Here is a 16,830-nt window from a genome sequence, read left to right as displayed (position 1 = left end):
CACCTTGTTAAGCTCTTTTACAACATTTTGTTATCAAGTAGGTATGGGAAGCACTGAGCTCAGAATTAGACAGATTACTTTCCAGATGCACTATTTACAGTATTTAATGTTCACTGTGAATTTCCATGCAGGTACATGGAAATATTTACTTGAAAATGCAAGCACTCCTTTTTTGTACTGTTTGTTACTAATCTTTACAGAGCATCATGGACATTGTCTGGAAAATGTAGCTCACAACGATGGACAAAGTGTCTTAGTGTGTATCCTTTAGGATACTATGGGAAAATGTTCTTTCAGCCATTTTTTTATGTTTACTATTCTCTTGCATAGTTTCTTCCAAAGCCAGAAATATCTCTTTTCCTCTTTCTGTACTTTCTTCTCACCTTAATCAGTTGTAGATATAAATATGAGATGCAGAAATTTGTGCTTGATCTCTGCTATTCCTGCTCTGAGCCCCCTTCAGCATGAGAAGTGTTCTCAGACTTCTCACCATGCATGAGCCCTAAGTCCTTTTGTTCCCCATCATCTAGACTCTCCCTTTCCCAGAAAGTGCTTTGAAATCTGGTCTATTGTATAGTATCTAAAAATGTTCACATTTCCTTGTAGGCTCTCATCCTCTCAGTTTTGTGATGAGTTAAAAAACAGAAGATATGAAGACATTTATCCATATGTGAAGTAAACTGGGTCAATGAGGAACTCTGGCACTTACTTCTTGGACTGTAGCTCTGACTCTACAATACTTTATGCCTATAACTTTTAACCATGAAAATAAGGACACAAATTGTAAACAGTATTTCAGGGGATTTTGACACATTATATAAAATATAGAAAGCATGTGAAAGTAATATGCAATCAGTGAGGAAGGAAAAGAAGGAGGAAGAAAGGACAGGAAGAGGAAGATGATAATCATTATTCTCTCTAGTTGCCTTTTCTAAATTAAAAAAAAAAAAACAGAATAACTGGTACCCTAACAACACATACACTCAATCAAACTGTTTCCTTCAGGGACCCAGTTAATGTTGGAAGAATGTGAACCAACTCACTGCTTCTTCTGGGAAGAACACAAGACTAATTTCTTCAAGTCCATGGCCTTAACACCCATTGGTACTGAGCATAGAAAAATTCAAGGTTTACACCAATAGCAAGATTCTTTCAGGAACCCAAGCATCATCTTTTTCTGCCATGTTAAAGCTTCTCAGTGGGACATAGGTATCTTGTAAATAAGGGAATAGTCATTCACTGCTAAGGTTGCAGCCAACTGACTGTTCTGGGAATCTTGGGGTCTGAGAAGACTCATGAGCTAAGCATGTGTCCTTCACTGCTGAGTGCAGTGGTGAAGTCCTTTGCCTGCCATTCTGTGCCAGTTCAGTGGAGAGCAAACAGGTGCTTCAGGAGCACTTTCACTTCTTCACCACAGGTGTCTTGGACAGGGATTTTCACCCAGGGAGTGATAATTAGAGGTGTTATACACAACTTCATGGTCATCTTCACTCCAACTGCAAGTTAGAGAATATTTTCAATGCTGTGTCTAAGGTTTCATTCTTTCCTTGTTTGCAGATATTATGGGAGATGTTTTGGCCTCAGAATGTGAGAAAATTGGGAACAATGAGGCAATGATTAGAATCATCCATTATTTTTTCTACTGTCAGTACATAACTATCAGTAATTCTCCCCATACAGCATGATTTTAATTTGCTGCCAATTTAGGACAAAGGTTTCTGAGTCAGTCCACTAACACATTTTATGATCTAAACTCTGGATCAACTTGGAGAAAGTCCAGGGTGATTTAGGGAGATTGGGCACAGACATGGGGATCTCAGATGATGAAAATTGTGACTTAGTCTCTCTGTCCTTGTTAACTTTCTTGTGCATGTTTTGCTTCATTTGAAAGGGGAATGATGGTGCTCTTTAATATAATTCTCAACTTTCATTTCTACAGAAATCTCAAAGAAGAATGGCCAGAGCAAATCATTCTACATCTACCTTGTTTGCCTTACTGGGTTTAACACAGCAGCCAGAGCTCCAGCTGCCCCTCTTCCTCCTGTTCCTAGGAATCTATGTGGTGACAGTGGTGGGGAACCTGGGCATGATCCTCCTGATTGCAGCCAGCCCTCTGCTTCACACCCCTGTGTATTATTTCCTCAGCTGCTTGTCCTTCATCGATCTCTGCTATTCAACAGTCATCACCCCCAAAATGCTGGTGAACTTTGTAAAGAAGAAGAATACAATACTTTATTCTGAGTGCATGGCCCAGCTCTTTTTCTTTGTGGTCTTTGTGGTGGCTGAGGGTTACCTCCTGACTGCCATGGCATATGATCGCTATGTTGCTATCTGTAGTCCACTGCTTTATAATGTGACCATGTCCCCTTGGCTCTGCTCACTGCTAGTGCTGATTGCCTTCATCCTGGGTGTTCTGTCTGCTGTGGTCCATACAAGTGCCATGATGAAACTGAGCTTCTGCAAATCCCACATCATCAATCATTACTTCTGTGATGTTCTTCCCCTCCTCAATCTCTCCTGCTCCAGCACACACCTCAACGAGCTCCTACTCTTTTTTGTTGCGGGGTTCAACTCCTTGGTGCCTACCCTGGCTGTTGCCATCTCCTATGCCTTCATCTTCTATAGCATCCTTCACATCCGCTCCTCAGAGGGTCGGTTCAAAGCTTTTGGAACTTGCAGCTCTCATCTCATAGCTGTGGGCATCTTCTTTGGGTCTATCACCTTCATGTATTTCAAGCCCCCTTCAAGTAACTCTCTAGACCAGGAGAAGGTGTCCTCTGTGTTCTATACCACAGTGATCCCCATGCTGAACCCTTTAATATACAGTCTGAGGAAAAAGGATGTGAAGAAAGCATTGAGGAAGGTCTTATTGGGGCAATGAGATTATTTTTTTGAGAGTTTATAGATGGGAAAAATGAATAATATGTTTTTGTTAATTTTTATTTGTTGTTAGGATGTAATATGCATAATATCAAGGATTTCTTTTCTTTTTTTCTGGGAATTGTACCCAGGGCTTTCTGCACTTTGTGTAATTAAGTACTCTACAATCAAACTACATCCTCAGTTTCAAGATCTACGTTAAAAATGTACATTCCAATCTAGAGTCAACTCAGTGTTTAAATAAAATAGAAAACATTTTGTATTAGTGTTTCTGTGTTTTGACAGAAAAAAAAAATTGTGTTTAGATAGTTTTGTTTCCTTACTGTGATATAAGATAAATGTTCTTCTCTTCCCAATATTCCATGCTTGCTTATTGAAGACTGCTATGTGAAAGGTACTGAATTATTGATAGAACAACAGAAATTGACTAGAAAAAGAAGAAAAGAAAGAGAGAGAGAAAGAATTAGAGAAAGAGACAAATCAAACAAGCAAACACAGGAGAAAGAGTTACAGAAGAAGAACCATAATTTTAGTCAAAAGTTCTTATTAAATTTGCTTTCATTATTTATTTTCCATTTAACATATGCAAAAATCCTTTATTTCCATTTCTTTGGTTGTTTTGAACCCTCTCTACTGAGATACAGAACAAGGGAAGCTTGTGCCACATTCTGTCTTAATTTGTTATCATATCTATATTGTTAGTCAATGTAGTTAGACATGAGAAACCATGTAGGAGCATAAGAATTAGGGAAAAGAAAAGAAAGAACATATCTTTAGTCCCAGATGATATAATTTTATATCTTGAAATCCCTAGAGACTCAATGTTCAAACTAACACAAGATAAGAAGCCGCAAATTAACCCTCATAAATTGTTTAAACTAGCAACAAGAAGATAATATACATGTTACTATTTATATTTTTTTTAAAAAATGTAAAATCAATTTAAGAGAAACATTCAAGTACTCCTGAAAGGTAGAGAAGTGGGGTTGAACAAATGAAAAGATACTTGCTTTTCTTAGAATGATTAAACATTTAAATACACTAGTTTATCCCTGAGCATAGTGGTGCATGCCTGTAATTCCAGCAGCTAGGGAGACTGAGGCCTGAGGATTGAGAGTTCAAAGCTAGCCTCAGCAAAAGTGATGAACTAAGTAACTCAGTGAGAACTTAACTCTAAATAAAATACAAAATAGGGCTGAGGATGTGACTCAGTGGTCAATTCCTGGTACCCTACATAAATAGAGTACTTTTTCCTAAATTAACTTATACATTTAACACAGCTTCCATATAAATATCAAAATATATTTTTTATGGTTCTAGACAAGTTTCTCAAATTTACTGAAATATCTTTATTAGCTTACTGAATTACATTTGAAAAAAAAATATATATATATGTAAAATTTCATTAATTTTAACACATAAATATACCTTTGAAACTGTTACCACACTCAAGATAATAAAAATTTAGTTCAACCTCAAGAGTGTTTTTTTACATCTATCCCCAAACAATAACTGATTTATATTTTTGTCTCAGCATATTATTGGCATTTACTATTTCATGCAAATGTAATCAAACAGTATGTAGTAATGTGCCCTTGGCATTTCTTCACTCATAATAGTGATTTAAATATCCATCTATGAATTCATTTTTATAGCTTATCATTTATCTGTTGCCACAATATATCCATTTATTTGTTAATGATCATTTGGGTCATTTTAGCTATTACAAATAAATTGCTATGAACTTTCATGTCGGGTTTTATGTGGACAACATATATTGATATTTCTTTTGAGTAAACACCTTCAAGTAAAAAACATGGATTGTATGATAGGTACATACCTATTTTTAAAACTGCCAAACTATATTCTGATATGGAAAATTTTACATTTTCAATAGTTATGCAAGAGAGTTACAATTGGTCTATATCATCACCCAACATTTGGTTTTATATTTTTCATTTTAATTTTAGGAATTGAAATCTGCAGGTATTAATGTCTCTTTTTTTTTTACTTTTCCTCCTAACAAATGATACCAAACTAATGATACTAATGTTTTCATGTGCTTCTTGTTTATTTACTTATTTTGGAAGTGTCCCCCTAAATTCTTCTGCATGTTTTGTTACCGAGTTTTTGAGTTTTTATTATTGAATTGTACTTAACTATTTATTCTGGGTTTACTCTCTTTCTGGATGCAAGACCTCTATCACATGTGTGTTCTGCAAATATTTTATCCTAATCTCTGACTTGCTTTTCCTATTTTAAATAGTGCGTTGTTTAAATAGAAAGTTATTTAATTTTGATGTTCAATTTATCATTTTTAAATTATGTGTTTGTGTAATCCTCTGGAAAGCATTTATATACTTCAGAGTTACAAAATACCTTCTCAGAGGTTTTTTTTCTCTAAAATTTTTATAGTTTAGGCTTCACAATTGGGTCTCCAAACCATTTTGAGTAAATGTTTATACAAGCTTTTAAGAATCCTCAGGGGCTCTTTTTTTAAGAGTCCTGAGTGTCTGGGGATGTAGCTCAGTGTGAATGCACAAGGCTCTGGGTTTGATTCCAAGTGCTACACACACACACACACACACACACACACACACACACACATAATATCCTCAGGTAGTTATTTTATTGCTGTTGTTGACCAGATTTCTTTTTTTAAATGGGTCAGGGGATCCCTGGATTTCTGATTGTCATTACTGAGACTGGTGGGCATTGTTAGGTCGTATTTATAATGGTCCATGTCAACATTGTTTCTGGACATCAGAAGTAATATAAATGATCATATATAAGACATTATTATTTTTCCAGCTTTACAGAGGCACAATAGTTTTGAACTATGAAATATGAATCAGAAAAATCTACCAAATGAACTATATAGTACATCCACACAAAAAAAATTTTTGATTTTTGGAGTATTCATATCACTTATACAGTGAATAAAAGAAAAACCACAAAACGAGTAATAGATCTGTGAAGGAATATAAGCAGAAATAAATCAACCCAACTGAATTTTAAATTGATAATATAAGCACAGTGGTGGGGGAAATATCTTTGGGTTGTAACATTAGTCGTGTTGTTTTAACATTGTTTCTTCAGGTCAAAGAAGAACAAAACCAAAACTAAACAAACACACACAAAAAAAGAAAACCTTGTCAACCAATACATAGCTTTACTAATAGGTGTTTTGTTGTTTTTTGTTTGTTTGTTATTTTTTGTTTTTTTTTCCCAATGTTGTGGGTTAACACAGGTCTCCAATATTAGTAAAACAAAAGCAAATGAGAAGAAGAAAGAAAATAATCAAAACAAGTGCATAACTAATCAAAACAAATGAATAAATGAACAAGAAAAATAAATTAAATAAGACCAATTAAAATTAATAAAAACCAAACGGAAAACAAAGTCTTTATTTCTGAGATCAATAAAATCAATGTCCTTCTAAATAGACAGATCAGCAGAAGAATAAAAAGATAAATTGCCAATATAAAGAATGAGTGATGTAACATCTGCAAATTGTACACATTTAAGAATGAATAATATGAGTAATTGTAAAACATGATTGAGCATGATTGAGAAATTTCTGGAATGCAGATGAACATAGATAATACTGTGACAGATACAAACAACCAAAATTCACTGAAATGGAAGTGGATAACTAGGATTTCCCTCTATCTTTTTAATTGAATTACAAAATCTTCATACAAAGAAAATGAACCAGATTGTTTTTATAGTAAATCCTATTAACCACTGAAGGAAGCAAAACTACCAACTCTACAACTGCAGTTCCAAAAACTTGGAAAAAAGACTTCCTACCAAGTTCTATGAAGCTAGACTGCCCCTGATATCTAAACCTTATAAAGACATCACATGGGGGAAAACTGTAAGCAAACTTCTGTCTTGAATAGATGTAAAATTCTAAACAAAACAGATCTAATATGTTAAGGAGAAATATGTTATGTCAAAGTGTAGTTTATTCCAAGGAGTTAATATTGGTCTAACTTTTTTTTATTTTTTTTAATATCAATGTAATTGATAATATTTTAAAAAAAACTAAAAAAAAATCAATAACAAAAAAGACAAAACAGCATTATTTTCTAATTTAATTGAAAAAGCTCTTAATGAACTAGAGAAATTCTTTATTCTGAAAAAAAAAAAAACATAGAGTGAATGTCATATTTAATTATGAATAACTGAATGATTTCTCCCTGAGACTAAAATCGAAAATATAAGTATTCTTCACTCCAATCAACTAATTTGCTGGAGATTCCAAGCATTTCAGTAAGTAAAATAAAAAATAAAAGACACCAATGTTGGAAATGAAGAATTATAACTATAGAAAAATCTACTGAAATCCTCAAAACCACTGTTGGAAATAATGGGTACATTTAGCAAAACTTCAGGGTATTAACATACAAAAATAAATTGTGTTTCTACGTACTAACAAGAAACCACTAAAACTTAATATAAAAATAAATCTATTTATGGTAGCATCAATACATGGGAAATATTTAGGTATATAGCTGACAAAACATGTATTAAAAACTCTCTATACTGAAAAGACAAAATATTGCTGAGAATAGATGTCAAAAAAAGGTATGGTGTGCCATGTACGTGTATTCTTATTACAATGCTCTTCAAATTGATCTTAACATTCACTATGATTCACTAAACCTACCCAATGTGAAAACCTATTATAAAGTTGCTGTCATAAAAACAGGAGTTTGGCATCAAGATTCACAAGTAGACAAAAGAAAAGAACAAACAGTGTAGAAATTGATCCACACATATATGGACAACCAATGTTTTACAATAGCACAAAGGCATCTTATTGATCAAAAGGTAGTCTTTTCAACAAGTATTATTAGAACCAATTAAGTGATGCAAAAATTAAACTTTGATCCATACTTGACATACACATGATGGATAGAATACCTAAAGGTATAACCTGAAACTGAAGTTTCTCGAAGAAAGCTTTCATAAAAATTTCTGTGATCCTGGTTTGGGCAAGTATGTGTTGGATATAACAATCAAGGCACAACCCTTAAAAAACATAATGATAAATTGGGCTTCATTAAAATCTTGAATTTTTATCACTCAAAAGGCATTCAAAGGGGAATGAAAACAAGCCATGGACAGTGAGAAAATATTTCACTTCACTTAACTGACAAGTAACATATTCAGAATATATAAAGATATTAAGACTACATTAAAAAAAGAAAAACTTTAGAAAAGGAGCAAACTGGACAGACATTTTACTAAAAAAAAAATATAACAGTTAAAAAGATGTTCAACATTATTATTGTTATGGAAATGCAAATTAAATCACACAATAAAATACCACTATATATTTTATTAGAAAATCAAAATAATAATAGTTCAAGAATGATCTCATGAAATGTTGCTGAAACAATGAACTCAAAACAATTATTCTAAGTAAAATAAGGACCATACTGAAGTTCAATAACTGAATGACTTGATTTGCATGAAATTCTTGGAAATGAAACTAACCTATAGTAAAAGATTACATGGAAGGAATTGCCAAGGAACAAGAGGAAACATTTAAATATGATGGCTACATTCTCTATGCAGATAGTAATGATGATGTAGTTACTGTATACATATGTCAGCATTTATCCAATTATACCCTTTAAATATGTAGAGTTTAGTTTACATCTATTATGCCTCAATAAAGTATTAAGAAAATAAGAAAGAAATGGAGGAGAATTATAGCAGCTGAGTTGGTCAGTTCCTCTAAGCAAGCATAGCTTTTAAACTCTTGTTTTTACAGGGAATATTGAGAACTGGGTGGAATGCATGGTGCACTATCTTTTAATATGTTTTTGTATGCAAGATTTGCCAGCATTTTATTAAGAATTTTTGCATCTATCTTTATCAGTGATATTGTTCTGAAGTTTTCTTTCCTTGATGTGTTGTTGTCTCATTTTGCTATAAGGGTAATACTAGCTTCATAGAATAATAATTTGAGGAATAATGGTTAAGTTCTTCTTTGAAGGTCTGGTAGCACTTTGCCATCTGGTCCAGGCTTTTAATGGTGTCTTCAATTTCATTGCTTGAAATTCATTGGTTTAAAAAATCTTACAAAGACACAAAAATTACTTTTAACTTTACTTGGATATCTTGAAAATTTAGATTATTTAAAAGTTTTATACTTAGCAAAAGCATTCTGGTTTCTCTGTTTCAATGTGCACTAATGTAGAAAGGAGGTCTGAGAAAGACATGCTGAGAAAAATCAATTATCACCACTGTTATGAAACAGAGTACAGGGAAAAAACAACAAAAAGTATACAATGTTTTTATGAAAAGACAGGAACTGTGCTAGGGACCTTGCAGGTGTAATGCTATTTATTGTTCATTAGGCAATGGTATTTACATCTCCGTATTCTAGAGATTTGGAAAAATAAAATAATTTTTCCTAGTCACCTAGCAATAATGAAGTAGACCTGGGATTTGAATCCAGAAATAAAATGTCACATCACAATTTAAGTGCTTAAAAATAGAAGTAATTATTGCATTAAACTTAAATTTCTGATTGTATGATGTATGAGTTCAACTAGTCAGACTATCATCTCCAGCTTTTACAGAGGAACACATGAAACACAAATTATTGAAAACACAGCAGAGTGATCAGCAGAGAAGACTCTAGGGTTTTTCTTGCAAACCTTTTCATAGTTCGGGAATTTGAGTAACTCTGACCACTACACTTAATCATGAAATCCACCTAATGTAGATCAATCATAGTGCTCTGCTACTCTGGCCCTAGTGTTGGAACTGATGAGTTTAATTTAAGCTATTCTATTACTTTGCCAAGATTCTTCACATTAAATCAAAAAAAGACAATCACCTGATCTTGCAACAGTTGTTAATAATACCCCTAAGGTCTGCAATCCAGTGACTTCATATTTATTTTAAAGTTGCTAACCTACTATGAGTGACATATAACTCATCAGAATATGTTGTGGTTCACTAAAACCTGTTAATCGCACTGTGCTGTGAACCACCCATATCATCTAGAAGCTTGTAAGAAACAAAGATTTCAAACTCCATTCAGAGAAGCTTGATCAGAATGTGCATTTTGACAAGTCCTTGGCTTATTATGATGGTCCAAGCTTTATTACTAATTAGTAAGTTTAGAGTTGACAGGAATTTACTTGAATGGAAATTAGACAATTGGGGAAATTATCAGTGGTAATAATTATCAGCTCTTTTCTCAAGAGCTTATTCTCAAAGAAATGAAAATCCTTGGAGAATATTTGTCCCCTTAATGCTTGTTACATGGCGAATCTAAACTCCGTACAATGCTTCATGGCACATCAATCTGGAGTTTTTAAAAGGTGACTTTGAAGCCAGTCTGAAGTTGGGAAGCACAAACTGAAAAGTTAAACTTGGAAGTGCTGACAGGTTTGTGGACAAGCTTCAAAGTACCTGAGATGGAGATCCAGGCTCAGCCTTTTCAGCACTGAAGACTGCAGCATGCTGGGTTCCTGGGACTGCAAACATCAGGCTAGTGCTCTTTTCCTCCAAGTCAAAGAGGACACTGGAAATCAAAGTTGGCATTGAGGTTTCAGGCAGAAGAGAGGTGAGTGTTTTCATTTCACCTGTATTTGGAGACTCCTTGGTTTGGGAGTAAGTGCTGTGAACATTTAGGAATATATTCCCCAATAATAAAACTCATTTATTTAATTATTCATATTTTCACAAAATGCTTTTTTATCTTCCTATGATATGCCAGATGTGTGTTAGTTAGTCAGGAAATGAGGGAGAATAACTCTGATCATTATCTAGCATATAATGTAATTCATGGTTTTAAAAATGTGCTGTTTATCTCCAGGTGTGGCGCCTGTAGTCCTGGCTCTTGGGAGGCTGAGAATCACTTGAGTCCATGAGTTGGAGCATCTAGTGTAACAGTGAGACCTTTTGTAATTCAAAATAAATAAGTAAGTAAATAAATGCTGTTTAGAAATTATAACATTCTGAGCATTAATAGGAAAGCCTGCTCAATTACAAGAAATTGAAGAATGTTTCTATCATGACTACAATTTTAAGTTATCATAACTGATTTGATAGTTCCATTTATTTTATTTTATTTTATTTTTGAAGAGTTAAAATGTCTAAACATCATCCTCAAAGATGCTGATTTACTACATCTAGTATAAGGAGAGCAAGGTATAAGGATTCAAGAAGTAAAACATCCAGAACCTCTCTATCTGTGTTAAGAAAATTTTGAAAGTTGACAAATAGAGTTTTGAGAATATTTTTAAAAGTTCCAGAAGCTATTAAGGACTCATTTAGAATAGAATTTGAATGTCAATTATTAGAATGAGAAAGGAAGGGGTGGTACCAGTTTAATTCAGGTACTTTCACAGGTGATGTGGAATGTTGATATGATATTCAAAGTTGTTAGTTCTAGAGACACCAATATGAGCAAATTTTTAGAGATACAGACATAATCTTCAGGAGAACTGGAAAAAAATTGTTTACTTGAGCTTTTCTACAGAGAATAAGTTGTCTCTGGAGAACAGGGCTAAGAACACAGGAAAGTGATTCAGGAACTTCTATTTTTATTTGTACACACATTTACATATTTTTAAAAAAATTTGTAATTGTAGATGGACAGCATGCCTTTATTTTATTTGTTTCATTTTTATATGGTGCTAAGGATTGAACCCAGTGCCTCACACATGCTAGGCAAATACTCTGCCACTTAGCTATAGCCCCAGCTGTATATTTTTATATTCATAATTTTTAGTTAATACCACAATCTTCCAACAATCTCTGACTCTGAGGATGAATCATACTGAGAAGCCCCTCAATTAATAGTCTTTGTGCTCAAAGATGTTGTATGTGTGTGTAAAGCCATCAGTCCTATAATCAAGCCTTATCCACGACCATATTATGAGACCCTGTGCCACCAGCCTTTATAGAATAAAGAACTCTGTTCATGTCAAGTCAATATTGAGTAACTGTAATATTGGCTTTAACATAAGAGTCCCTGAAGCGAGACGAGTTGGATGCTACAAAGCTGGGTATTTACTGATCCTATATGTGGATGTTCCATGGGGACAGATTCAGAGAGAAAGGATATAAGGCATGAACTTGAAATACCACAACAACACAATTAGTGAATCAGAGTTAATTGAAACATGTATACTGTGAAATCTCATGATCAGACAACTGATTATTTTTAAATTCCATTGGAAATGTTATATAAACTAACCATATTCTGTATTATGAAGAAAACCTCAGCAACTTACAATTACTTATATAATTCAGAGTATATTCAGTGACCAAAATGAAATCAAGAAAGACATTTTTAAAAAGAAATAGGAAAAAAACCTGTAAACATCTATAAAAATTGTGTCTGTTCCATTTACATGAAAAAATGAAACAGAACTTATAGAATATTTTCAACTGATAGATAAGTCATAAGTTTGATGTGTTAAAATTTGTGAGATACTGCTAAAGTGAGGCTTTGAGGTAAACTCATAAGTAAAATATATAGAAAATAAAATCATAAAGATTATTAATAAAAATAATTATAAATAATTTAGAAAATATAAATAATTTAAATAAAAATGTAACTCATAAAATCAATATTGCAAAAGTTTAATTTAATTGAGTAGTAAGACTGATAAGCTTTGATCACGACAAAAATAGAAGAATCTTAACTTACTTGTTTCCAGAATGAAGAAATAGGAATCACTATGTAGTCTACAAATTCTTTTTTTTAATGTTAAAAAATCATTATGAAAAACATAATGCAATGCATTGTATAATTTGTAAGGTAAATAATTTTTTATTTCAACTTAGGAAAGTTGAGAATAAGGATAAAATCTGAAGAAATGATACTTATTAAATAAATTCAGTCCTTTATTAAAAATTTGCATACAGAAAACCACAGGTCTAGACTGCTACACCAGTGAATATGTCTATAAATTTGTTGTCTAGTTTTGAAATCCATTCCCAAAGGTGAAAATGTTAATGCAGTTCATTTTATTTCCTATGTTTATGGTTTGCACCTTTTTAATGCTTGGTAGTAATGTTTTTTAGTGACTAATAGTATTCCATTCTATACATATACTCAATTCATCCATCAATACATCTTGAATTAACATTTAGGTCATTGCTAATTTTTGATTGGTGTGAATTAAATTGCCGGGAACTCTTTGTTCAAGAGTTTGCATAGACAATTGTTTTATATATTTCTTAAGAAAACATTGAGAAGCGGATTTGTTAGATTATATAATTATTTTCTTTTTAAATTTACAAGAACATGCCAAGATGTTTTCCAAAACTGACTTTGTATGAAAAGCACTGTTCTTCCTCAGAAAAACTTGGTATCTCCAGCTGATTTCATTTTGTTTTGTTTTTGATGTTTTCCATTTACCTGGATTTGTAGTGCTTCTTTATTATGGTGTGGATTTATTCCATTGATGATAAAGTACAATGGATATATTTCATACTCTCTTTATCTAGTTATATATATTTTCCTATATCTGTTCATATTTCACTTTTTTTTACATTTGGTTATCTTTTGTTATGGTTTAGATGTGAGATGTCCCCCAAAAGCTCATGTGTGAGACCATGCAAAAAAAAAAAAAAAAGGTTTAGAGTTTAGAGGTTTATATAACAGCCTGAACCAAATCAGTGCATTAATCCCCAGATAGGGATTAACTAGGTGTTGACTGTAGGCAGATAGGGTGTCACAGGAGGAGGTGGTCCCTGGGGGTTTGCTTTTAGAGTATGGATTTTATTCTCATTGAGCAGAGATCTCTCTGCTTATGTTGTCCTGAGCTGCTTTCCTCTTCTGCACCCTTTCACCTTGATGTTCTGCCTCACCTCTGGCACAGAGCAATGGAGTTGGCTGTCTTTGGGTAGAGACCTGTGAAACTGTGACCTCCCAGATAAACTTTTTCTCCTCTAATTGTTTTAGTTCTTTTGATTGTAGCAATGCAAAAGCTGACTAAAACATCTTTATAATAAAAATTATATTTTATTTACATATTTTAGGAAAAATTCTTTTTCCAGACGTATGTATTACCTTGAGCTTGCCTTTTCATTTTCTTGGCAGTATCTTTAATTTTGTTTTAAATGTTGATGAAATACAATTGAACTATTTCTTATGAGGTTTTGTGGGGTTTTTTGTTTGTTTGTTTCTGTAATTTATGTGCATATATATTATTTCTAAGAAATTGTGAGCTTTTTCAAGATCTCAAGAATTTTCTTCTGTGTTTTTTTTTAACTGGATGCTTCATAGTTCAGCTTTTGTCTTCCATCTGATTCATTTCAGATTGAGTTGAAATTTTTAGATTTTCCATATTTCTCATTTTTTGTAATTCAATTCCAATCCATTTGGAATTTTACTTTTGGTGTATGTAAAATAGTAAATGTGAGAAATAGAAAGTCTATTGATCCTTTTTCTGAATATAGTCTTAATTGTTTCTAATTGTAGCCATTTTAATTCTAGCCCTTCTTTCTGATCACCCCAGTTTTAAAATTAGCCAATTGCATAGATCATAACCACAAGCTACAATGAAGGGCAGCGCTAAGTTAGGGATGTGAAAAGACAGATTGCCCCCCCGAGGCAGCTTGTTTGCCAGGTTCTGGTAGCACACCCTTCGGGCGGGGGTAAATGTCTTCCTTGCCCACCCACTTTCCTGCACACATTTCATTTCTTGTGACACCTCAGTATTTCTAACAGTTTAAGTCACCTACTTATTATTCAAGAAGAAAAGGGATACATTTTTAAATTCTATAATTCTGAATTTTGTGCACCTGCTTTGTACTCGCTTCTAATTTACAGAAGTTGAAGGACTAGAAAGGAAAAAATGAGATTCTGAGGTAGCTGATTCTACAATTTGAAATCAGCAATTATCACTTATTTCCAATTGGTAGACTTAAAAGTCTCCACCAGTTTTATTACAAGGTAGGTAATATTGTTCTCTCTTACGGATTTGAAATCTGCAGCATGAAGACATCATCTTACTTGCTCAAAGGATGTCAGGTGGTAAGTGTGTGAACACAGGACTTTGACCCTAAGGCCTGGCCATTTAACCTCTAGTCATCTGCTTCCCTCAAAGGAAAGCAAAGGTATTTGGTCCCTGAATCATTAAATAGCTAACTGTGAGCAACTCCACTTGGTGATACACACGGTAGACTTTATAAATCATGCTTCATCTTAATATATTTGAAAACCTCAATATTTTGTGTGGAAACCTTATTTGTTGATACTATGTTAAAAATAATTGAAAACTCTGATGTATGTTCACCCCTACCTGAATATAGTTTTAGGTTATTAAACGTCATGGCAGTCGAGCAGGGCTTATTCTTTCCAAATTGTTACTTTCCCAGCTTCACTTATTCACAGTTGCTTCTCTAAATACATTTCCAGGTCTTAACCTAGAAATATTAGCTTGAGAACATTGAAATTATACACTCGGAAGGTTTTCAATTATTATGAACATAAGTTAAATATTTTATATAAAACAATTATTGTGTTTGAAAGAAAGTTTAAAATATTGAATTGCAACAAATTTTATTTAAACAAATTCATCCAGAGTGAAATAATCACATAGAAATCAAGGAGTACCCTCCTGCACAAAGCAAATAGCAATCAAGTACGTCCATCAACCATGTTTTTCTGTCTCCTTCAGAAATTAAACAGAGGACATGGCAACAGGAAATCACTCCACAATAACTGAGTTCATCCTGGCTGGGTTAACTGACAAACCAGAGCTCCAGCTGCCCCTCTTCCTTCTCTTCCTAGGAATCTATGTGTTCACAGTGGTGGGGAACCTGGGCATGGTCACACTCATTGGGTTCAGTTCTCACCTGCACACCCCCATGTACTATTTTGTCAGCAGTCTGTCCTTAATTGATTTGTGCCATTCTACTGTGATCATCCCCAAAATGCTGGTGAACTTTGTGACAGAGAAGAACATCATCTCCTACCCTAAATGCATGACTCAGCTCTATTTCTTTCTCATTTTTGCCATCTCAGAGTGTTACATGTTGGCTGTAATGGCCTATGATCGCTATGTGGCCATCTGTAGCCCACTACTTTACCATGTCATCATGTCCTCCCAGACCTGCCTTTCCTTGATTTTAGGGGTGTATATTATAGGTGCAGTTTGTGCATCAGCTCATACAGGTTGCATGATTAGGATTCATTTCTGCAAAATGGATGTGATCAACCATTATTTCTGTGATCTTATATCTATTCTAAAACTCTCCTGTTCTAGCACTTACATCAATGAATTACTGATTCTAGTCTTTAGTGGGATTAATATCCTTGCCCCCAGTATGACCATACTTAGTTCCTACATCTTCATCATAGCCAGCATCCTGCGCATTCGCTCCACTGAGGGCAGAGCCAAAGCCTTCAGCACATGCAGCTCCCACATCTCAGCTGTTGCTCTCTTCTTTGGATCTGCTGCATTCATGTACCTGCAGCCATCAGCAGTCAGCTCCATGGACCAAGGAAAAGTGTCCTCTGTGTTTTACACCATTATTGTGCCCATGCTGAACCCTCTGATCTATAGCCTGAGGAACAAAGATGTCAATGTTGCCCTGAAGAAAATGCTGGAGAAAAGAAAATTTCTGTGAGGAGAAATAACATGAAGAATATTTATTATATCTAAATCTTTGGCTATTACATTATACAAATTGATATATTTCATCTTAGTATATCTACCATTATTCTCCTCCTATGGGCTTAATTTATTTTTTCTGTGACCTTATTAATGTCATTTATCTTTAGGTTTTTCTCTCATAAGTATCACTGAGACACAAATTAGTAAAATACAATGCCATGTATACATGAAACCACCCATCCATCTCCATTACCCTCTCCATTTTTCCCATGAGTTTGATGAAAAACATAATCCTCAGCATAATTAAAACACCATCTTCCAGATGTGATTACCAATCTAT

At 33.7% G+C, this 16,830-nt stretch overlaps 2 protein-coding genes across 2 annotated transcripts; both read left to right on the top strand.

The window, feature by feature from the left end:
* Positions 1–1,930: 1,930 nt before the first annotated feature.
* On the top strand, positions 1,931–2,881 carry LOC143391072 (olfactory receptor 8D1). Its single transcript, XM_076843633.2, has one exon. It carries the CDS (start codon positions 1,955–1,957, stop codon positions 2,879–2,881), a length of 927 nt encoding a protein of 308 aa, XP_076699748.2. The 5' UTR covers positions 1,931–1,954.
* A 12,628-nt stretch (positions 2,882–15,509) lies between these two features.
* On the top strand, positions 15,510–16,503 carry LOC143391071 (olfactory receptor 8G5-like). Its single transcript, XM_076843632.2, has one exon. It carries the CDS (start codon positions 15,568–15,570, stop codon positions 16,501–16,503), a length of 936 nt encoding a protein of 311 aa, XP_076699747.2. The 5' UTR covers positions 15,510–15,567.
* Positions 16,504–16,830: the final 327 nt, after the last annotated feature.

Source organism: Callospermophilus lateralis, chromosome 2, assembly GCF_048772815.1.
Source record: "Callospermophilus lateralis isolate mCalLat2 chromosome 2, mCalLat2.hap1, whole genome shotgun sequence".
Taxonomy (NCBI): domain Eukaryota; kingdom Metazoa; phylum Chordata; class Mammalia; order Rodentia; family Sciuridae; genus Callospermophilus; species Callospermophilus lateralis.
This window is presented reverse-complemented; position numbering and strand designations above follow the sequence as displayed.

Bases quoted from the DNA above. Each gene is read 5' to 3' on its own strand.
- LOC143391071 (XM_076843632.2), top strand. From the start codon at position 15,568: ATGGCAACAGGAAATCACTCCACAATAACTGAGTTCATCCTGGCTGGG.
- LOC143391072 (XM_076843633.2), top strand. From the start codon at position 1,955: ATGGCCAGAGCAAATCATTCTACATCTACCTTGTTTGCCTTACTGGGT.